This window comes from Cavenderia fasciculata, assembly GCF_000203815.1.
Source record: "Cavenderia fasciculata unplaced genomic scaffold Scf_EU5ZYIE01DZOHE-5, whole genome shotgun sequence".
Lineage (NCBI taxonomy): Eukaryota > Evosea > Eumycetozoa > Acytosteliales > Cavenderiaceae > Cavenderia > Cavenderia fasciculata.
In genome coordinates this window covers 67,377-91,780 of record NW_004457644.1, presented here as the reverse complement: position 1 = coordinate 91,780, position 24,404 = coordinate 67,377, and the positions used below count along the sequence as shown (strand labels likewise).

Below are 24,404 nucleotides of genomic sequence, written 5' to 3'. Positions count from 1 at the left end.
TCTCTCTCTCACTCTTTTTATTCTTCCATAGGATCAGGTCTATCAATTAAAAGGTTTGAACCATAATGATAATTGATAACATTGATTGCACGTTCTCTTTGACATCCTTGTCCGTGGAGTCGCATAGCAGTGATGTATCCATACAAGGTGGTGTCGAGTGACAAGGCGATGGCATCGACCAAAATTTCCTTGGGTGTTAGAGGACACGCTGAATTGTCATCTGCGTGTTCTGGAGAACCAAACCACTCTGGAACCATAAGAGTGGAGTTGTTTCTTGTCAAACGATCCTCTATAATTTCAGCTATTGCTGGGCTTTCCAAAGAATCGTCTTGAGCATCATACAAGTCGTACATCATGGCAGCAATTCTACCTTCATCCGTCTCTAGGTCAAAAAGGTTGCACCAATAATATTCCAAGTCACGGGTTGAATTGGTGTAGCCCGATGCCCAATTGATATAGTCATTGCCTTTGCTCCGCTGCCATCCGAGGTGTTCAAGCATGATCACGGCATATGCCGTCGGATACCCTTCTGTCCATGCCACGCCGGCCGACTGTGGCGGTGTGGTGGGCACGGGGGTTACACCGCTTGGATGTCGTTGACAGAGCGCATGATAACCGCCAGGAGCTTCAGTGGGCACCCACGTGAGCGATGAGGCGTGATATAGTCGGCTTTGAACATAATGGCCATACTCGTGTGCAATGGGAAGTGCCAACAACAAATTTGGAAAGTTAATTTTGAGGAGGCTATTACCATCGAAAACCTTGGCATTATAACTAATCGGCGAATAATTGGCACGATAAGAGTAATCGATGAGCACATAAATTTGCTCGAGATTGGTGAGACCGAGGTGTTTGATGGTTTGCAGTGCCAAATTGGTGATAAAGCTGTAGGCAAAGATGAAATTGTTGGGAGCCGCCGGTAGTCCCTCACCCGAGAATATGTGATGATGGGTCAAAGGTTTCTTGGATATGGAGCCCTTTTTAATGCGGGAGCTAGTGTAGGTGATGGGATACCGAATGATCCTTTCGTCAAGTTGCATAGCTTGTGGGCTCGTTGGTCGCAAATAGGGAAGCTTTTGATTGGCCATTAAAACGTATTTACCAACCATACACACCTCCAAATTGATATCAAAGCGAGCACGCACGACATTGTTCATCATGGTCCAATCGATTCTTACCACACCATGCCATTCTCCTTTTTCATTCAACGTTGTTGCTGAACTAGAGATTAGAGTGGCAGATGTGGTTGTTGAAGGTGTAACCGATGCAAATGTAATGGCAAAAGCAGGAGGCAATTCGATATTATGGTAGGACCTATAGCCGATCGTGATGATTACTGGTATATCATCAAATGGACTATTCGGGTTACTCTTGGGTCGTTTACTGAAAATAGTGGTGGTTGCCGCAGGTCTAACCAACTTGTCGGGTTTGGCTCGACTGACCTTTATCCTAGTCGATCCATCATTACCCTCGCCTCCTTTACTTGCCATTGATCTCTTTCGAGATTTTACTCCATCACATTCTACTGAATATATTATAATACATAATATTAATAGAATATAAAGATATGAAGAAGAAGAAGAAGAAGAAGAAGATGTTTTCATCCTAATGTATTAAATAAAAAAAAAAAAGATTATTTTCAAAGGTGTTCACATTCTTTTCAAGTTATTATTATTATTACCAACTTACCCTACTTTTGGGTTATAATTATCATTCAAAGGTTAACAATAAAGTAAAATAATAGAGACATTGCTCTATGAAGGAAACGAGCTTTTGTGTCCATGGCTATGAGACGTGTGTTGTGAGGCTTCACAAGCTGTGAGTGATGACGGCGAGAGAGACACTTTGACCACGTGGCATTATGATTGAGAAAAAATTGGCTTAAGGTCCTCCTCCAACCTTGTTTGATATCTGGTGGCTAGCTATCGTTCAGATAATAATAGCATCGACAAGAGAGAGCGAGTCATCACTTGTGAATCACAACTAATCGATCAGTTAGCTAGCTAGATAAAGATAAACCATCCAACACTAATATACAAATAGTTGACTATTCCTTCCTTTGTTCGATAAGACGGAGAATGATACGTATTACGTAATCATCAACATCTTCTTGTAACTCTAGAATAAACATTCATGGATACTACTATTATTATTATTTACTGTTTATAGTATTAAATCTTTTTAGATCGAATCAAAGTGATGCGAGAATGTTCTAAGTGAGGGATGGTTCCATTACCCAAAGAGCAGTGAGCCGGATGACAAGTTCAAAAAAGAAGAGGAAAAAATCGAAAATTCATTCAGTTTCATGCGCCCTCACTTTCAAGCAAAGTTCTCTATAAAAGTATCAGCTGAGATACCTTAACTTCATTCAATTCATTATCTTATATCTACCACATACATACATACATACATACAATGTCAGCAGCACTTAAACCAATTAAATTATATACCTTGAACACCCCAAACGGAGCCAAGCCATGGATTTTATTAAAGTTGTTAGATCTTCCATTCGAAGCAATCAACGTAAACATTAGAAAGGGTGAACAATTTGAAGATGCCTTTGTAAAGATTAACCCAAATAGCAAGAGTATGTAAATCACATGATACAATACATAATCATCATCATATCTTGTTCATTAGAACTAATCATTCATACAATACAATACAATATTCTTCTTCTTATATTTTTTTATAGTCCCAGCACTTGTAGACCCAAACAATATTACAGAAACCTCTGAACCACTAGTTCTATGGGAATCAGGTAATATTCTTTTGTATTTAGCCAAGAAATATGGAAAGGGCAAGTATTTGCCAAACGAAGAGACACGTCCACAAGCTCACTATGAAACACTCAACTGGGTATTCCTACAAATGAGTTCGGTAGGTCCAAACATGGGCAACCTTAACCACTACAAAAACTATGCTCCAGAAAAGATTGAATACTCTATCAATCGTCACTTTACCGAAGTTAAACGTCTCTTTCACTTGTTGAACCGTCAACTTGAAAAGAACTCTTATGTTGCTGGTGACGAGCTATCTATTGCCGATCTTGCCATCTACCCATGGAGCAAGCTTATCACATTGGTTCCAGAACTCACCGAACAAGAGTTTCCAAAACTCTTTGAATATCATTCTCGTCTTGCCAACCTCGACGCCGTCAAAGCATACGTCAAATACGATGAAGATCTCAAAGCTGCCAACCCAGTCAAAACCTTCACCGATGAAGAACGTAAAGTCTTGTTTGGTCGTGACAAGTAAATTGTAGAACCCTACAAACAAATAAAATATACAAATAAACAAACTTGTATAAAACAATGTACAAAAATATAAATATATTAATTAAAACACCAAACCCACAAGACATTCAATCTATCATTGATTTCAACCCCCCTCTACGATTGTGGGGTACAATCTTTGCATTCACAAAATTTATTTATTAAACTTTTTTTTCTAATGTTTTTGTTGTTGTTGTTGTTGTTGATGTTGATGATGATGGGTGAGGTGAGAGAGGAGAGGAGAGGAAACAAAGATGAAATGAGTTCAAACTAGTATACTACTTTTATTCTTTCTTCTACCTTTTTTTTTTTTTTTGTTTTTTTGGAATCAATATAATGTTTTAAAACATTCGTAGTAATTAGATATTAATATACAACGCAAAAACTTGATGAATAGAAAGAGTATAGATTAAAATACAAACTAAGATATTAATTGATTTAATAAGAGTAGAAGTGAGAGAGTAAGTGTTAACAACTTTGATATCAAATGACTACTTGCATCGGAGTTGGTTGGTTGGTAAATGAATCTATCTATCTCCTTGAATTTTTATATTAACCCAAAACAACAAAATTTCTTTATTTTTTATTTTTTAAACACTTTCTGTAGTTTCTTTGTCTGTCTCTCTTTTTTGTTTCTGTGTCATTCATTGTTTCCTGCGCATCGCTGCTCTCTTTGAAACTATTTATTTTATAATTGTTTATCTCTGTGCAAAAAACAAATTTTGGAAATTCATCACCCCCACCCATATCTTTCCTTTTTGAGTCGACACTCTATTTTTATTTATTATATTATATATATTTTACACAAGTTTAACCAACATAGAAACAAGATAGATATAGATAGATAGATAGATATAGATAGATAGTAATAGTCGATCGATCAATCTATATATATATATATTAATATATAATATATATTATAGGATGAGTAATCATCATAGTCATCATAGTCATCATAGTCATGGTCATGGTCATGGTCAGGGGTTCAGACCACCACCGATATCGACACGTGACAAACCTATTGACTTGGATGACGACGATATTGATATGTCGCTGTCACGTAATATCAAGGGTTACTATGGCGACGACACGATAGACGGCAGCAGCAGCAACGACGAAGATGCAAAGTACAGCCAGAAGCTGAGCCAGCTGCCATCGCCATTCACCAATGCGTTGTCTGCAACCGGCGCATCTTCAATTGGACGGTCGTCCTATATGAAGCCACTGTCTCTAGAGGAGCAACAACACCAGCATCACCATCTCCATCATGAGCAACAACAACCGTCTGCCCGCAGCGGTGGACATCACCATCACCATCCTTTCCAAGCATCGGGACCCGGGTTCCCCAGTCTCTCCTCATTTCCTTCACAAGAGCATTCTATCGACATACGGTTACCAAGTATAATGGACAATGGTAACAGAGTGCAACAACAACAACCACCTCCTTCTAATATTCCACCTCAACAACAACAACCGAGAAACAACTATAGAATTAGTGATTATTCAACTCCATCACCAACTACTACTACCACAACGACAACCACAACGACAACAGGTGGTAGAGGAGGAGTACGTGATCCATTTTATAATCAATATAGCCGATCGAGATCACCTTCTCCCACCACCATTCAACCATTTACAACTTTTAATCCATTTCAATCGAATACCAATACCAATACCAATACCAATACTCTTGTTGCTGCTATTCCTTCTTCCCATCATCAACAACAACAACAACAACATAACGAACAAAGAGGTAGAGAAAGAGCAAGATCAGTTCGTGGTGAAAATGAAAGAAGACCAAGATCAAGAGAAAGAAATAATAATAATAATAATAATTATGAAACTACATCTTATCCATCGATTAATCAACAACAACAACAAAGATCACCATCAAGATCAAGGTCAAGATCAAGATCAAATTCAAAACTTCGATCTATATTTAATAGTATTCATAGTCAAAACAATGGTGAAAATAATGGTGAAATGAAATCAAATCCAAGTTTTGAATATCAATTACAACCTCCTCCTTTTTATCAACAACAACAACAACCAAAAGGAGGTCAACATCAAGTTCAACAACACCAACAACAACAACAACAAAGGTCATCATCAAAACCAACCTCTTCATCTACTACTAGTAGTCAAGTTCCACCTTTACCATTATTACCAAAATCATATAAACATTCGTCGTCATCATCTCAATCAAATTCTTCACCTAGACAATCACCTTCATTACGTGGACTTGGTAGCGGTAGCGGTAGTAGTGGTGGTAGTAAAAAGATTTCAAAAAGACAGAAAAAGGAAATTATGGATTTACTATCGGAACATGATAGTGATACAGTATCTTACCCCATCCCTGCAAGTCTTACTAGTTCTTCTTCTAAAATATTTAATGGTCAATATAATCAACAACAACAACCACCACAACAACAATCAAATTTATCTTTACAACAACAACCGCCACAACAATCATTACAACAACAACAACAGGCTCAACAATATATACCATTTTATGATAGTGATAGTGAAGATGCAATTACAGAAGGAGATTATTATAAAATGTTAAAAATTCATTCAAAAGATAAAGATAAATCTTTAAAAAGAAAGGTATGTAAGAAAACAAAAATAGAAAAAGAGAATAATATATTAATTATTTAATTATTATTTTAAATTTTAGGAATTATTTAAAGATTTAAAAGATATTGATGAATTTGAAGAAGAATTTGAAAAAGGAATAGTTGATGATAAAAAGGATAAAAAGAAGAAAAAGTTATTAGATATTTTGGAAAAGGAATTAAATGATGATTCTTTACCTTCTCAATTTTCAAAAGGAGGAGGAGGAGACCAAACTAAAACTAAAAAGAAATCATCCTATACTTCTTCTTCTTCTTCTTCGTCAACATCTTTATCAAAACAACAACAGCAACAACCATCAAATGTACAATTCCAACCATCTCAACAACAACAACAAAAAACATATAGTTCAATTTCAAGACCACCTGCATCTATTATACAACATAAACAACAACAACAACAGCAGCAACAACAACAACAACAACGATTAAATTCTTCTATTCCTCCTTCTTCGTCCTCTTCTTCTACATCTAGTTCAACAAAAAGAAAAGGAAAATCATCATCATCTACATCTACATCTACATCTACTTCTTCAACTTCAGTACCATTATTAAATCAAGATTTTTCAGATGAAGAATTTGAAGAAATGTTGGAAAATGAAAAGAAAAGAAAGAAACAAAAAAAGAGAGAAACTACATCTACTTCCACCTCTACTTCTACTTCTACAACAAAAGGTTCTCGTTCTACATCTGGTAGTGATCGTGAATCTAATTCTATGGTTAGAGAAACAACAAGAGAAAGAGAATCAAGAGAGATGAGGGAGAGAGAATCTAGAGAAGCAAGAGAAAGAGAATTACAAAGAGAAAGAGAAATGTTGAGAGAAAAGGAATTACAGAGGGAAGAGATGATACGTAAAAAGAGTAATTCAATGGGATGTAAATATGGATATATTAAAACATTGGATACATCATTTGATATGAAATGGAGTAATCTAATCAAAAAAGAATTACCCAAAGTACAAAGAAAACATGTTTCCACGTTTGAAAATGGTTTAAACAATTGTAGAAAGGTGTCGTATCTAATGAAAACTGAAGTTAAACGTCGTCATCAGATCAAGTTGCAAAATGCCACCAAACCAACCAAGGATCTTCAATTGAGATCTAAAAGGTTGGTCAAGGAAATGGGTCTCTATTGGAAGAAATATGAAAAGGATGAAAGAGAAGCCAAGAAACGTTTGGAAAAGGAAGAAGCTGCCAGCCGTAAACGTAGAGAAGAAAAACGAGAAGCCAAACGACAGAAAAAGAAATTAAATTTTCTCATTACCCAAACTGAACTCTATAGTCATTTCATGTCTAAAAAGTTGGGTGACAGCCAAACAACATCTACTGCAGCTGCCACTGCTGCCAATCTTGCTGCCAAACAAAATTTAGATGATTCCGACGATAGTGATAGCGATTTTGAAGATGACGATGATTCAGATGAAGAATTGACAATTGAAGAAAAACAAGAAGATGAACGATTAAAACAAGAAGCTATCAAAATTTCACAAAAGGCTGTTGAACAACAATTGGCAATCACTAAAAATTTCGATCAAGATGTTGAAAAATTAAAAAGTGAAAAGGATCCTGAAGATCAAGAAAATGAAAAAGAAGAAATTCAAGAAGTTTCTTCTTCTTCTTCTATTCCTCCATCAGATTCAATTATACATGAAATTAGTGGATCAGAATTACTTGGACAACCAAAAATGTTAAATGCAGAATTGAAATCTTATCAACTCAAAGGTATGAGTTGGATTGTCAATTTGTATGATCAAGGTATTAATGGTATATTGGCAGATGAAATGGGACTTGGCAAGACTATTCAATCGATTGCTGTACTTGCTCATTTGGCCGAAGAAAAGGGAATCTGGGGACCATTCCTCATTGTCACGCCCAAGTCTACACTTCACAATTGGAAGAATGAATTTGCAAAGTTTGTACCACAATTTAAGGTTCTTCCCTACTGGGGTAATCAAAAGCAACGTACTACATTGCGAAAGTACTGGAATCCCAAAAAGTTGTATGGTCGCAACTCTCCATTTCACGTACTCATCACTTCTTACAATGTGATGGTACTTGATGAAAAATACTTTCATCGTATTCGATGGCAGTACATGGTACTAGATGAAGCACATGCCATCAAATCATCTAGTTCAAATCGTTGGAAAACACTCATGTCATTTAATTGTCGTAATCGTCTATTGCTTACTGGTACACCAATCCAAAACTCAATGGCAGAGTTGTGGGCACTATTACATTTTATCATGCCAACACTCTTTGACTCTCATGAAGAGTTTGCTGAATGGTTCTCTAAAGACATTGAGAATCATGCTGCTGTTGGTGGTGGTCTTGACGAACATCAACTTAATCGTCTTCATCTTATTCTCAAACCATTCATGTTGCGTCGTATAAAGAGAGATGTAGAGAATGAAATGCCACCAAAACACGAACTCGAAGTGTCTTGCTCATTGACGGTCCGTCAAAAAAAGTTGTATGCAGGTTTGCGTGAAAAGATTACACTTTCCGAGCTACTCGATAATAGTTTGTCAGAGAGTGGTATGAAACATCTCATGAACCTTGTCATGCAATTTAGAAAGGTTTGCAATCATCCCGAACTTTTCGAACGTAGTGAGTGTCGTTCTCCCTACCTCTTTCAAGAACCACCCGACTTTGACTCTATCCCTCCTCCCTATACCGAGCATATTGCCGAACATCTTCGTACACTCCGTACAGTCAACCACAACCCCATCACCTATACCCTTCCAAAATTAATCTATCGACAAGGTCAACCAGCTCTACCTAGTTCTTATAGTTTTGATGATTCAAAAAGTAAATTATTTTTTAATTTATCTTTATTTAATAATTTTAATATTCATCGTTCTTTGGAGAATGAAAAGGAGGATGGATCATCTATATTTTCATTTTCAAGATTTATAAATCTTTCTCCAAGTGATTTAACAAATTTAAATCAAATGTCATTATTGGATTTATATTTGGATTATGAATCTTTAAAAGAACAATTATATCCAATTTTAAATCATATCTTTGGAGAAAAAGAGGATAAAGGACGATATGGTAATATTAAAACAAGATGGATGTTGTTGGAACCAACCATAACAAATTGTTTGGAACAAGTATTGGTCAATGTAGCACCGGAATTGGTCATGTCACCAACTCAAAGATGTTTTTCAAGTTGGTCGATTTTACAATCAGTCTATAGATTATATCCAAAATCAATTGCTCCACCAATTGAATGTCTTTGTTCAGATCGTCAATTTACAATCTCTCAAGATCAACAACAATCATTTTCTCAACTTGAAAAATTATTATTATTTGGTATAAATAATCAATCAATTTATAAACAAGGAAAATTAAAAGATGATGATGATGATGATGATGAAGATATGATGGTTTCAAGACAATTAAATGGAAAAGATATAATGTTTTCTTATGATGATTATCAAGAAAAGAATATTTATCAACTTGCACTATCTAGTAATAGTTTGATTAATAATTCAAATTATAATAGTAATGGAACAGCAAAAACAAATTTATTATCACAAAATACAACCACCAAATTATTATCATCATTTGAAAGTAATGGTGGTCTTTGTGGTGGATTGTTTAAAATCTTTGGTTCATCTTCCATTTGGGTACCTTCCTTTTCAAAATCCCTTTCCGATAGTGGTAAACTTCAAGTATTGGATAAATTACTTAAAAATCTTAAAAAGGAAAATCATAGAGTTTTAATTTATTGTCAAATGACTAAAATGATTAATATTTTAGAAGTAAGAAATTGAAAAAGAAAAATATAGAGAAATAGAATTAACATTTATTTTTTACCTTATAGGACTTTGTAATATTTAGAAAATATAAATATCTTAGATTAGATGGATCATCAAAATTGGAAGATAGAAGAGATTTGGTAGATGATTTCCAAAGTGATCAATCGATTTTTGTATTTTTACTTAGTACTCGTGCTTGTGGTATTGGTATTAATCTGACGGCTGCCGATACTGTCATCTTTTTCGATAGTGATTGGAATCCAACCATGGATGAACAAGCTATGGATCGTTGTCATCGTCTTGGTCAACAACGTCCTGTCACTGTCTATCGTCTCGTCACAAAGGGTACCGTCGAGGAACGTGTCATTAAACGTGCCAAACAAAAACATCAAATTCAATCTATCGTCATTGCTGGTGGTAAATTTGAAAATGAAATGAGACCTACTGAAGTTGTCTCTTTCCTCCTTGATGATGATGAAGTTGAAGAGAAATGTAAATAGAAAAAAAAAAAAAAGAAAAAGAAAAAGAAAAAAAAACTAATTTTATTTTCTTTCTTTAGTGAAAACACAGATTGATCCATTAACAGGAAAGAGAAGAGGTAAAACAGGATTAACACCAATTGAAGATAAACCATTTTCACCAAGTGATATTCCAGCTGTTAAACAAACACCAAAAGGTAGACCTCCCAAATCTGTCGACAGTTCAAAACCACCAGCCATTCCAAAAGAACCATCAAAGAAAAAGAGTTCAAAAGTTAAAAAAGAACAAGAGAATAATAATAATAATGAAACAGGCAATAATAGTAATAATGATGAAAAGAATACAACAACAGGTAAAAAATCAAAAAAGAATAACAAGGAAACAAATGGTAATGATGGACAACCAAAACCTCCTCCTAAACCAAGAGGTCCAAGAAAGAGTAAAAATGCTGCAACCAATAATAATAATAATAATAACAATAATAATAATAATGTTACAATATCAAACAATCCGAATCTTTCACCAACCATTTTATCAAATACAACTTCACCAAAATCAGAATCTGTAAATCAACAACAACATCAACAACAACAACAACAACAAATACCTCCTATAAATAATAATAATAATAATAATACTCAATGAAAGAGATAAAATAAATTGTATAAATCCTTGAATCATAAATTATTGATTTATTTTTAATTATTTTTGTTTTTCTAATGTTCTTAAAAAGTAGATGTTTGAAATTTCAATGATCATCACTTTTCAAGAATGATGATGTTTAGAAGATTGACTACAACTAGTTTAAAAAGAAATGTATTCATTTCTTTAACAAATAGACAAAGTACTATTAATAGTAATAGTTTTAGTTATAATAATAGTATTAGCAACAATAGATACTATTCAAATAATAATAATAATAATAAGGATGAAGGTTTAACATTTGAATCACAAAAGAATCAACATAAAATACAAACTACTACCCCTCCTCCTTCTACTCCTTCTACTCCTTCACCTTCTTCTACACAAACACCATTAATTTATGATTTAAATTATGATACATTTGAAAAGGTTGTTATTCATAGCGTACCACCAGTAATGTTAATTTGTTATAGTCATAAAAACTCTTATAGTCAACAATTGGTAACTCAATCTGAACAACTTGCTATATCAAACCCTGGTAAATTTGTAGTTGCAAAGGTAAACTTAAACTATACACAAATATATAGAACTTTTAGATTTAAATATTTTATTTACTTACCTTTATCATTTAGGTTGACGTTGATCAATACCCAAGACTTGGACAATCATTACAAATTAAAGAATTACCAACAGTATTTTCACTTTATAAAGGAAAGGTATTGAAACAATTCACTGGTAATCCTCCAGCCGACAAACTAAAGGAATGGGTTGATGACCTTTTATCAAATGACGAATCAAATCTAAACTCGGTGGCTGAAAAGTTTCTAAAAGAGGAAAAGATTGATCAAGCCTATCAAGTGTACATGCAAATGATGCACAATGATGAAGATCGAGTAAAGGCTGTCAGGGGTATCCTCGATTGTTCCATTAGAAAACGAAATATGGAGGCTGTCAAACATATGATTGAACTCATCACTACAGATTATCCAAAGGAACTCACTACTCCTCTTTTGCTTCAAGCAAAAACATTGATCGATTTACAATCTGAAGTGGAAAAGGCAAAGAGTACAAGCGGAGGAGGAGGAGAAGAGGGAAAAACAACAAAACAAGAAATTCAAGAGACATTACAACAATTGGAAATGATTGATCCAAAGATTGTTGAAAACAAAAGTAAAATCATAGAGTCTCGTTATCATTTGGCATTGCTCTATTATCAAGACTTGCAATATCAAAATGCTATCGATCAATTACTTTTGTGCATTAGATTGGATAAAAAATACAATGACGAAGCTGCTCGTCGTTTGCTTTTTAAAATATTTGACACTCTTGGAAATAAGGATCCTATCGTTATTAAATCAAGACAAAGATTTTCTAGTCTTTGGGTAATGTAAAGAAATAAAAATTAATTACATTATTTGTAAAAAAAAAAAAAAAAAAGATGGAAATTTATAAAACTAGTTTGCAAAGATAAGGGTATGGAGAACATCATTCTCCATTTCTTGCTCACTTTTTTGTTAAATTACCCTTGCCATTTTTTTTATCCAAAAAAAAACTTAGGTTAAACCATTTTAAGGTTTTTTCCTCTATGGTTTCAATGGAATTTGATGAAACTTGGTTAGAACGATAGCCATGAGTGCGTAGAACAGCTTCGGCAGGACAGAAAATCGCAAAAAAAAAAAAAAACAATAAAAATATAGCCCTATGGGGGGCTCGAACCCCCGACCACAAGATTAAGAGTCTTGCGCTCTACCGACTGAGCTAACAAGGCACATGTTTTACCAGCAAAATTTTCACGCATCTGGACCCGCGCCCTGAGCGGTTTTTTGATAAATAGAATAACGTTTAAATTGGAACAAATCATGTTCCTTGTTTGCTCAGTCGGTAGAGCGCAAGACTTTTAATCTTTTTTTGAAAGCATGATTTTCCCAAACAACTTAAAAAAAGATAACCAAAAATTTGATACCCTTCCACCTACAAAATCTGGTTTATTTTTCTTCGCAGGAGCAAAAAGTTCATACGGTGATTTCAGACCTTTTGGGTCAGAAATAAGGACCTATTTGTTTTATTTTTCGTTAATTTTTTTTTTTACCTATTGAGGAGGAGGAGCACGACGCCACCCATTTAAGGGGGCAGCAATTTAATTTATTCCCAGTGTTGCTATATATGGTCCAAATTTAAAATTTAAAAATTCAATTTAAATCAATCAATTCATCTGAGTACAAATAATGTGTTATCTCTACTCTATCTGTACATTTATCTCTTTTTTAAAAAAAATTAAAAAAATTGCTTTTAGCTCCAAAATGCATAACTGATTAAAGAAAAATGAAAAACGAAGGTATGGTAAAAAGGTTCTAGTGACAGGCCAAACTTGGTTGGGACTAGTGCCAAGTCTGGTCCTTCACCGGGGATTCAAAGTCATTTGAGCCAAAATCCAAAAAAGCCAAATCACCCTTGCTCCTACTACGAGGGTATTAGATTAAGTACTCTTTATCTTTTTTCGATCACTTTAATTCTCCTCACCACCATCATCCTCTTCTATTCTCTCTCCATCTATCAATTATAATATTAATATTATAATAATCAACTAAACAAAAAAATAGGGATATATTTTTAGAACAAATAAAAAGAAGAATAAAACTTTGTAACTTAAGTGTACTACTCTTCCAATAGTAGAGAACAGTTGGTGCCTAAAGATTAAATTAATAAAACATTGTCAAAGACTTTCTTGTTTTTGTATAACATCATTAGTTTTCAATTTATTTTTTTAGATAAAATTGCTAGGACAGTGTATTGGTAAGGAATTAAAATGGCGGAATTGAAGTGTATATTTCTTTATTATTTAGTAATTTAACCCATTGATCGCATAGAAGTACTGGCTCTATCCAATTTTGACTGATATATTCCAGCTCGGAGTTTCTTTCGATGAAAAATGAGAGCAGCAGAAGCAATGGCAATAGCAGCACCAGCTCCAACCACAACACCAACAGCTATTTTCCATGCTTTTGATGATGATTCACCACATCCTTGATCATTACTTTTATCAATTAAAAGTGGTGTAAAATCAGGATCCAATAAACATTCTTGGCATTGAGGCAATCTTATTCCAATCGTTGCAATTGATTGACCATCATTATCATTATCTTTATCATCTATTGGAGTAAATGATACCAATTCAGTTTGAGAATAAACAACTCTTCCATCTGAAATGGCATAATCAATAAATCTACCATTAAATTGAATATTATCTTTTACAACTCTTAGGTATTGAAGATTTGACAATGAATCAAAAGAGAGTGTACCAATTTCAGTCTTTTCACAGTTAAATTCAATTGATTGATTTTGATTTACCACTGATGTGAATATTAATCTGAGTGTTGCTACATTTGAACTATATTGCCATCCACTAACATTGATTGCCAATTTAATAGAGTTTGGATTGATTACAAGACTTTGATCACCAAATGGAATCACTCTTTCTTGCGATGAAAATGAAATGGTTGATGTTACTTGAAGTGATTGGAATGGATTAAATTGACTTGTTGAATTATTACTATTGGTTGTATTGGTAGTATTTAATTGATAAACTGCAGTTGTAATAATATCATTGATTGATACATTTACATTCCAAGAATAATCATCAATATTTAATAAATTCAAAACATTATTATCCAAATCCAATTCTTGAATTGATTTAAATTCAAATTGGAAATCTAATCCATCAACATCAAATGATACTGTTGGTGATGTTGAATTTGCTATAATCGTTGTATTTATAACTAAAATATAAATAAAAATATAAATTAATAAAAATAATCAATATTTCTTTTTTTTTGTTTTTTTTTTCTATTCTTATTTACATTTAGTAAAACAATGATCAATTGGATTATAATTTTGATTACAAACACAGATTCCATTCGTATCACAAATACCATTACCAAAACAATTAAATGTTAATCTTGAACATTTTTGTTGAGCTGATTCTCCTGTATGATTTTCATCACTACTACTACTTGGAGTTGTACTATTACCACTATTCATATTTACAAGTATATTTGGAGAAGAGGTATTAAAATCATCAACACTAACTTGAGCAGATGATAATCCAAATGGTGCAATACTTGACAGTGTACAATTAATACTTGATTGTGAAACAATGGTTGGTGTACATGAAATTGAATTATTCAATTTGATTGAAACATTGGTCAGAGTTGGTAAAGGTCCAAAATCACCATAAAGTGAAACCATTGTTAAATCATTTGAATCATATTGTCCTGAACTAAGTGTTGGATAACCTAAAAAATTAAAATAAATTAAAATAAAATAATAAAATTAATAATCTATTTCTTTTATATTATTTTTCTATTATTTTTACTTTTTGAACAAGAATCATAAAAATTTGATTGTTTACAAAGACAAATTCCACTTTCATTGCAATCACCATTACCATGACAATAATTTGTAGTTTCTTGACAATAACTTTGAATACTTTTAAGTACGACACTAGAGAATGTAAAGAAACCATTAACATTTACTCTAACGCTTGTATTTCCATAAACACCTGGTTGACCAAATGGAGTTGAACAAATAATATAGGTTGATGTATAATCTATTACTTGACAATCGGTTTCACTCAAAGTTCCATTGTTAAATGTTACTTGAATGACAGAGTTTGCAAAACCTCCAGTTTTACCAAAGATGGTTATATTGATTCCAGGAGCCGACAATTTTGAAATGTTGGTAACGGTTGGATAGGTTTGGCTATAGGATCGTGGTAGGGAGGCATTGAAATACTGATTGGCGATAAAAGCATAATATACACCGCTTGGCATTGGTGGAACTGAAAAGGTGATCATTGTTTTGTTGCATGTTGAATAGAGATAATCAACTTGTTCGAGTTTGGCAGATGGGGCAAAATAGGGATTATAGTTGTACATGCCGACAATGACCTGAATAGTAGTGGCCTGTTGCACAAATTTAACATCACTGATATATACACCTGCTTCAACGATATCAGTTTGCACTGAAACAACTGAGCTTAAACTAAATGACACCGTTTTTGGTGGTTCAAGTAATACATAATTAGGATACGTTATCTCCATTTGACGATTGGGAATGATAGCTTTAATGTTTGGAAGAAAACCCCATCCTAATAGTCTACCTGTACCTGTTACCTTTCCATTTCTTGTAACAAGTAATGTTGAATCAAATGCTGGTTCTATAGAAAAAAAATTAAACAAAAAAAATAAAAAAAAGATATTAGTTTTAACAAACTATTTTCTTTTTGTTTTTTTTTACATACTACAAACAAAATTTACTGGTTTAGGAATCGAAGTTGATAAAATATTTTGATCTCCATAATAACACCAAAAGCAATCTAAAAATAAATAAATAAAAAAAAGTATTAGAATAAAAGGATTAATTAATTAGATTTTTTTTTTTTTTTTTTTGAATTACCTGGTATAGCAGTAATTAAAGTCCCATATATATTTAATCTATTGTCACAAAAACTGTCAGGAACAGTTCCAGTAACCTGATTACTATTGACTCTTAATGCCATATTTGTATTATTTTCAAAAAGATAATCAAAATCTATTGGTCCTACAATAGGATTGCCATGGAGGGAGAAATCTTTGACTGTTGAAGGTAATTGAACTTGTGGAATTGATGTCATTTGATTACCTTCCATTGAACTAAAAAAAAAAGAAAAAAATTGGTTAAATAAAAGTTTATCTCTTTTGAATCTTGCTATTATAAACATACATTAAAGTTACTATGGGAGGAATAGAGTCTAGTGGGAATGGATAAGTTGTTCTAGATCCAAAAGCAAAAATTCTTAATAATAAAAAAAAAAAGATTATTATTAACATAAAATGTGATTAAAAAGGAATTGATCAATTATTACATACAAAACTTCCAATACTTTAAAAGTTGAATCAATCATGGGCGAAAATGTAGAAAATTTTCCATGTGAAACTCTAAATTTAAATTAATTTTGATTAGAAAAGAATAGGAAATGATGGATTTTTTTTTTTTGTCAATATATACATACATTTGTCGAACTTTACTTATATCTGTTAAATGCATACTACAACCTATATTTGATGTTTCTCTTGGAGTACCCATACATCCCCTAAAAAAATGAAAAAAATAAAATAAAATTAAAATAAAAAGATTAACATATTTTTTCATTAATTTTAAAAAAAATGTAACATACACAACAGAGATGGGAGTATCAGTAAAAATATCCAATTGAGATCCGGTTGTAATTGATATTTCCCTAAATTAAAAAATATATTAAAAACTCCAATTCTTCTTTTTCATTTTTTTTTTTTTTACATACAAAACACGTAATAAAGGAAATTGACTCTTTGGTAGGTTGATTGTATCACTTATTGGGTTGTATGTAAACATTAGGCCGTCTAATTTTGGATAGATCATTGAACCCATTAAAGGTGCCTTGGTAAAGTTGCCAGTTACAATGACAAGTCCAAGATTTGGTGTTGGAAAGAAACTTCCAAAGGTGGTCACATCTGGGAGTCTGAGTTGTAGGTTTTGCACCACTGGCATATTGGCTGCAAAATTGTCTGGGATTCTAAATACTCTGCAATTTGTTACTGTAAAGGTATTGAGCAAGGGATAAGACGATTCCATAAAAAGATCTAATAGATTGATTGAAAGATTTGTAGCAGAGGTTCCCCAAAGCTGAAATAAATTCAAAGCTGGAAATGTCAATGATTTCAAAGTGTGATCTGGTATTCCAACATTTGTATAAATAGTGTATTCAGAATATCTAAATTGAAAATAAATAAAAAAAGAAAAAAAAGTTAAATGAAAAGATCATCATCTTAAAGTGGTGATCATTATTTCATACATTTGATCTATATGCCATTGACCAGATTTAGAACTACAACGAAAGACTTTGTTTGATGAAATGTCAAAGTTACAAAGTGAATCATTTTGAGGAATTTGATATCCATATTGATTAATTAAAAAGATTGCAGAGTTTACTAAAAATATAAAAAAAAAAAGAAAAAAAGAAAGATTTTAGAAATCAGATGATGGTCTATATCTTTTTTTTTTTTAAATTTAATACATACATTCATCAATAGGTAAAGTTTGTGATAATACAATAGATGGTGTTTTTTCATTGTTTAAAATGAGAAATATCGATGATACTAGGAGGCTAAAAATTATTTGTTTATAAAAATACATGTTGTGTTTGTGTTTTTCGAAAATGAACTTGAAAAAAGATCGCAATCGACCTTTTTGTGTTGGCATCTTCATCGCGTCGACGAGAAAGATTATTGTGATGAGCTTAAGAAAATCTGGGGTCGATAAATTTTAATGCAAATATCTAAAATTGTTCAGACCCATTTGTCCTGACATGTCGCGTTGTTCGATTTGAAAAAATATCTTGGTGATGTAAAATTAATTTCGTTGCGGGTTTTTTTCTCTGGTTTATTTGAAATCGGTCGACGGCATTTCGCATCGACTCACATTTCAGATGGCGGTGGTGGTGTGATTGTTTAGGAAATCTGCGATATGTGTATAGTATCCGCTCCTTTGTATCAATCGACGAGTAGAATCTGAAACAGTGGATGAAGGTCGATTGATGAGGAGGAACCTGACCACTTCAAGATGGTTTGATTCCGCTGCCTGATCAACAGCATCGCTCTTGACGTCGAGCAGATCGTCACCATGGTTATAGTGTAACCACATGACCATACCCAAGTGTCCGTTTCTTGATGCTCCAACCATTGCATTTTTGCTACATTTGGTACCTGTACCATGGAAAAACTCTACTATTTCCATATAGTTTCTAGTACATGCCTCATCCATTGACTTTTTGTAATAGTCTGTACCTACCTTTATACCATCAAGGTATTTGACAATGTCTAATCGATTGGCCAGTACTGCATTTATCATTACATTGGCACTAGGACGTTCTTTACGGTTGTTTACAAGATACTCTAGGACATTTAAATGTCCATTCAAGGCAGCACCGTTGAATGCAAGAAAATTACATCCCTCTGTACGGTTCAAATGTAAATATTCTACGATGGGTAAATGACCATTCTTTGCGGAAATGTTCATCGCAGCCATTGAACATATTCTTGGTATTGTCGATCCAAGACGTGTATCAAGATACTTGACTACTTCAAGTCTTCCTCTTTTCGATGCTTCGTCAATTGGATGACTAGAGAATCCTTCACTCCTATTATCCATCAAGAATCGTATCACATCTAAATGACCATTCTGAATTGCACTATTTAATGCATTGATTGTACATCCTTCACTTCTATTAAAATGAAGAAATTCTACTACTTTTATTGATCCTACAGAACTTGCTCTAAATAAAATAGAAAAGAAAAATATAAGTAAGTTTTAGATTACTTATTATTCTTATTGGTTAGACTATCTTTACCCATCTAAAGCAAAAGTTGAACAAGGTTCAGATCTATTAAAATGTAACCATTTGACCATATCTATTTTACCTCGATTTGCTGCGTTATCCAATGCACCTCTAGTATCACATTGTGGGTATTGTGTTGATAGATGAATTAGAGTATCCAACTCGGAATGAGATGCAACACGAGACAACAAATCAGTTTCTGGTTGAAATGAGCCAACCCATTCGATTGCCTTTTTAATCGAATCTAATGTTACATTTGAATGTGCTACATATTTGTTTAGACCTGATTGTAAAGAGTTTACAACTACATCATCAAACGGTTTAACCGGTAGATGTAGAGACAATGAAATAAACTTCCAATCCATACCATAAACAAACATCTTCTCTAATGATTTTCTTAATTCTTTTCCTTTTATATAGAATTCTCCTATGTCATTTATAGATGATGATGACGATCTTTTAAAACGATCTAATCTTGCCAATGCTTGAAATATTTCATTCCTAGTCATTACATTTCTAAATACATCTATAAATGTTATAATATAAATGTTATTATTCATTATCTCTATATAAAAACAAATAAATAAATATGGTGAGGAAAAAAAGTAATGAGGTGATGAAGAACAGTGGGAAAAGTATTTTACAATATTTTTTTTTTTTTTTGTTTTATTGATTGAAAGATAATCTATCCATTTTCTTTTGGAAAATAGTGGCCTTTCTTTTCTTTAATACTAATATTACAGTTGCAGCAGCAATGGCAATAGCAGCACCAGCTCCAACCACAACACCAACAGCTATTTTCCATGCTTTTGATGATGATTCACCACATCCTTGATCATTACTTTTATCAATTAAAAGTGGTGTAAAATCAGGATCCAATAAACATTCTTGGCATTGAGGCAATCTTATTCCAATCGTTGCAATTGATTGACCATCATTATCATTATCTTTATCATCTATTGGAGTAAATGATACCAATTCAGTTTGAGAATAAACAACTCTTCCATCTGAAATGGCATAATCAATAAATCTACCATTAAATTGAATATTATCTTTTACAACTCTTAGGTATTGAAGATTTGATAGCGAGTCAAAAGAGAGTGTACCAATTTCAGTCTTTTCACAGTTAAATTCAATTGATTGATTTTGATTTACCACTGATGTGAATATTAATCTGAGTGTTGCTACATTTGAACTATATTGCCATCCACTAACATTGATTGCCAATTTAATAGAGTTTGGATTGATTTGAAGGACTTGATCACCAAATGGAATTTCTCTTGGTTGTGATGAGAATGAAATGGTTGATGATACTTGAAGTGATTGGAATGGATTAAATTGACTTGTTGAATTATTATTACTATTGGTTGTATTGGTAGTATTTAATTGATAAACTGCAGTTGTATTAATATCATTGATTGATACATTTACATTCCAAGAATAATCATCAATATTTAATAAATTCAAAACATTATTATCCAAATCCAATTCTTGAATTGATTTAAATTCAAATTGGAAATCTAATCCATCAACATCAAATGATACTGTTGGTGATGTTGAATTTGCTATAATCGTTGTATTTATAACTAAAAAAAGGAAAATAATTAATAAATTAATTTAAAAATATATATTTATATTATTTCATTCTTTTTTAACTTACATTTAGTAAAACAATGATCAATTGGATTATAATTTTGATTACAAACACAGATTCCATTCGTATCACAAATACCATTACCAAAACAATTAAATGTTAATCTTGAACATTTTTGTTGAGCTGTTTCTCCTCCATTTTCATCACTACTACTGTTACTAGTATCACTTGAAACTTGTACCACCTCCATTATTAATAGTGTTTCGAAGTATATTTGACGAAGAGGTATTAAAACCATCAACACTAACTTGAGCTGATGATAATCCAAATGGTGCATTACTTGATAGTGTACAACTGATACTTGATTGTGAAACAATGGTTGGTGTACATGAAATTGAATTATTCAATTTGATTGAAACATTGGTCAGAGTTGGTAAAGGTCCAAAATCACCATAAAGTGAAACCATTGTTAAATCATTTGAATCATATTGACCTGAACTAAGTGTTGGATAACCTAAAAAATTAAAATAAATTAAAATAAAATAATAAAATTAATAATCTATTTCTTTTATATTTTTCTATTATTATATTTACTTTTTGAACAAGAATCATAAAAATTTGATTGTTTACATAAACAAATTCCACTTTCATTGCAATCACCATTACCATGACAATAATTTGTAGTTTCTTGACAATAGGTTTGAACACTTTTAAGTACAACACTAGAGAATGTAAAGAAACCATTAACATTTACTCTAACACTTGTATTTCCATAAACACCTGGTAGAGTGATTGGAGTTGAACAAATAATATAGGTTGATGTATAATTTGATACTAGACAATCGGTTTCACTCAAAGTTCCATTGTTGAATGTTACTTGAATGACAGAGTTTGCAAAACCTCCAGTATTACCAATGATGGTTATAGGGGTTCCAGGTGACGACAGAGTTGAAATGTTGGTGATGGTTGGAAAGGTTTTGAAAAAATAGGTCCCCCAGTTAGCTTGGTAGTACTGGTTGTTAACATTGATATAACATTGTCGACTTTGCATTGGGGGTACTGCAAAGGTGATCATTGTTTTGTTAACCGTCATTCCACTTGATAGAGCAGCCATTTCGTTGAATTGAACCAAAGGGACAAAATAGGGATTATAATTGTACATGTACATTCTGACCTCAACATAATTGGCCATTTGAGAAAACCTAACATCATTGATAGTGACACCTCCTTCAGCAATCTCTGCTTGCACTGAAACAACAGGTCCTACATTTTGTAAATTAAATGTAACATTTTTTGGTGGTTCAAGTAATGCAAAACTAGGATACGTTATCTCCATTTGACGATTAGGAATGATAGCTTTAATATCTGGTGCTCCCCATCCTAACCCTCTACCAGTTACAGTAACTAAAAGAAAATAAAAGATTAATATTAACAAATCAAATTATTATTATTTTTAGAATTAATATTAATATTAATATTTTACATACTTTTTCCATTCTTTGTAACTAGAAATGTTGAATCCAATCCTATATCACAAGTAATGGTTGGTGGTTTAATTGCACTTGTTGTGAAAATGCTATTGTCTCCTGAATAGCACCAAAAACAATCTAATAAAAAAGTATTAGAAAATATTAAATATTATTATTATTATTACTTTTTTTTTTCGCGTACCAGGAATTGAAGAAATTGATGTTCCAAAAACAAATGGTCTATTGTCACAAAAACTATCGGGAATAGATCCAACGATGAGAGGACTTTGGAGATAAAGTTGCAAATTGGTACTGTTTGCAAATACGTAATCATAATCTACTGTTCCAGCGACATTATTAAAAAGGATTGAGAGTACTTTGACCGAAGAAGGTAATTGAATGTTTGGAACTTGTGTAATTTGAGTATTTTCAAAAGCACTAAAAAAAAAATAGAAAAATAAATAACCAAAAATGAGTTTTAAAATCTGTTTTCTCTTTTTGTTTTAAATATATCTATACATACAGTGATTCCATTAGTGGAGGAAATGTAAAGGAAATTGGATAGGTAGTAATATTAAGGAATTTAATTGTCAACATTTTTAATACCTTGAATGAAGGACTCACGGGTGGAGAAAAGGATGAATTTCTACCATGTACAACTCTAACAAAAAATGGAAATGGTCAATAAAATGTATACAATTTGTAATATATTCAAATCCAGTATCACACTTGGCTGACTGATTGATTGATTTACAACTTACAAAGTATTCATTTTTGAAGGGTCACCAATAGACAATGTACATTGTATATTTTGTATTCCTCTTGGTAATCCATAACAAGAAAGATAGGTGATAGCGATATCAGATCCAAAATGAAGTTTTGATCCATCTCCAATTGCAAAATCACTAGTGAAAATATAAAATATCATTATTAGATATATACAATGTGAAATATATTTCCTCTCTTCTCTTTTTTTACATACACTGATTCCAAGATAGGCATTTTAGACTTTGAGAATTGGATGAGTTCGTCGGTTGGATAGAAACCAAGGACGAGATATCTCAGAGACGGATATACCGTTGGACTATCAAAAAACGAGTTGGTGGTGGTGAGGTTGGGCAATATCAACATGACATAATCCAATTTTGGCATATTGGTTGAAAACTTGGGAGGTATATAATTTACTTGGGAGCCGTTCAAATGTAATCGAACCAAAGAGGGATACGGCAAGTCCACAAAGAGATCCAACAGGTTGATTGAACTGTTTGTAGGATTACCATAGTACATTAAACCAATAGACTCCAATGATGGAAAGTATAATGATGTCAATGTATAATCTGGATCACCCTTATTTACATATGGTAATAATATTGATGTTCTATAGAGAGAGATAGAGAGAAAGAGAAAGAGAAAAAAAAGATAAATATTTAAAATGAATCATAATTAATTAATATCACATGATGTTTGTGATCATATATTCATATTCTAAATGATGATTCTATATATATATATCTCTACATACATATCTACTACATGAGTTTGACCTGATATAGTAAGACAACTAAATACAGCTCTACCAGCATAAACATAGTTGCACAGTGATTGATCTAGTGGGACTGGTATACCATATTGTTTAATGATGAATATCGCTGAATTCACTTAAATAGAGATAGATTATGATTATTTAGATATCATATAGATATTAAAGTAAGTATTGAGTTGTACACTATATATATTATAATCTTCTTTCTTTTTCTCTGTCTGTCTCTACATACATTCATTGGTATCCAACTGTGAAAATACAAACGAAGGGGTGACGAAAAAAATAAAAAAAATAGAAAAGAGATAAATTTGTTTCATTTTCTGCTCTATCTTCCTTTTGATTCGCTCGTATTCTTCTTCTCTTTCGAATTGAAGATGATGGATTCTTCATTGTACAGGGTGGTGGCCTTGTTGATATAGTCCATTTATTGGGGCGAAACGAGAAATTTTATTGCTAAAATATCTTCAAAAAATCAAACCCTCCATCTTTTCATGCCTGTCATTTTATTATCGTCTTTTCCGTGTTCAAAATATCTTTTTATTCCAGTTTATCCGTGGTATATTTATTTTATAATATCCAACCTCATCT

The 24,404-nt window shown here is 32.4% G+C and overlaps 6 protein-coding genes and 1 non-coding gene across 7 annotated transcripts; 2 read left to right on the top strand and 5 right to left on the bottom strand.

Annotated features, from left to right (window-relative positions):
* Window positions 1-17: 17 nt before the first annotated feature.
* On the bottom strand, window positions 18-1,604 carry DFA_09182 (uncharacterized protein; the record flags this gene model as incomplete). Its single annotated transcript, XM_004352557.1, has 1 exon — window positions 18-1,604. One exon carries the CDS (start codon window positions 1,602-1,604, stop codon window positions 18-20), a length of 1,587 nt encoding a protein of 528 aa, XP_004352609.1.
* An 811-nt stretch (window positions 1,605-2,415) lies between these two features.
* Window positions 2,416-10,800, top strand: ino80 (SNF2-related domain-containing protein; the record flags this gene model as incomplete). The annotated part of the gene is made up of 6 exons (XM_004352556.1): window positions 2,416-2,587; window positions 2,696-3,254; window positions 4,199-5,885; window positions 5,956-9,678; window positions 9,741-10,167; window positions 10,235-10,800. The coding sequence occupies 6 exons, from the start codon at window positions 2,416-2,418 to the stop codon at window positions 10,798-10,800; spliced, it is 7,134 nt and encodes a 2,377-aa protein (XP_004352608.1).
* A 126-nt stretch (window positions 10,801-10,926) lies between these two features.
* DFA_09179 (uncharacterized protein) lies at window positions 10,927-13,569 on the top strand (the record flags this gene model as incomplete). The annotated part of the gene is made up of 3 exons (XM_004352555.1): window positions 10,927-11,355; window positions 11,430-12,184; window positions 13,566-13,569. The coding sequence occupies 3 exons, from the start codon at window positions 10,927-10,929 to the stop codon at window positions 13,567-13,569; spliced, it is 1,188 nt and encodes a 395-aa protein (XP_004352607.1).
* Window positions 12,493-12,565, bottom strand: DFA_09180. Its single transcript has one exon. It is a non-coding gene; the product is annotated as a tRNA-Lys (tRNA).
* Window positions 13,570-13,644: 75 nt separating the features above from the next.
* Window positions 13,645-18,075, bottom strand: DFA_09178 (uncharacterized protein; the record flags this gene model as incomplete). Its single annotated transcript, XM_004352554.1, has 13 exons — window positions 13,645-14,573; window positions 14,655-15,089; window positions 15,170-16,012; window positions 16,097-16,171; window positions 16,252-16,487; window positions 16,558-16,629; window positions 16,704-16,772; window positions 16,847-16,927; window positions 17,012-17,074; window positions 17,138-17,587; window positions 17,669-17,804; window positions 17,895-17,980; window positions 18,008-18,075. The coding sequence occupies 13 exons, from the start codon at window positions 18,073-18,075 to the stop codon at window positions 13,645-13,647; spliced, it is 3,543 nt and encodes a 1,180-aa protein (XP_004352606.1).
* Window positions 18,076-18,297: 222 nt separating this feature from the next.
* DFA_09177 (uncharacterized protein) lies at window positions 18,298-19,770 on the bottom strand (the record flags this gene model as incomplete). Its single annotated transcript, XM_004352553.1, has 2 exons — window positions 18,298-19,147; window positions 19,223-19,770. The coding sequence occupies 2 exons, from the start codon at window positions 19,768-19,770 to the stop codon at window positions 18,298-18,300; spliced, it is 1,398 nt and encodes a 465-aa protein (XP_004352605.1).
* Window positions 19,771-19,876: 106 nt separating this feature from the next.
* Window positions 19,877-24,318, bottom strand: DFA_09176 (EGF-like protein; the record flags this gene model as incomplete). The annotated part of the gene is made up of 12 exons (XM_004352552.1): window positions 19,877-20,796; window positions 20,871-21,048; window positions 21,113-21,318; window positions 21,399-22,208; window positions 22,292-22,411; window positions 22,476-22,711; window positions 22,797-22,934; window positions 23,035-23,178; window positions 23,256-23,357; window positions 23,559-23,651; window positions 23,796-23,931; window positions 24,312-24,318. 12 exons carry the CDS (start codon window positions 24,316-24,318, stop codon window positions 19,877-19,879), a joined length of 3,090 nt encoding a protein of 1,029 aa, XP_004352604.1.
* Between the last annotated feature and the right edge of the window lie 86 nt (window positions 24,319-24,404).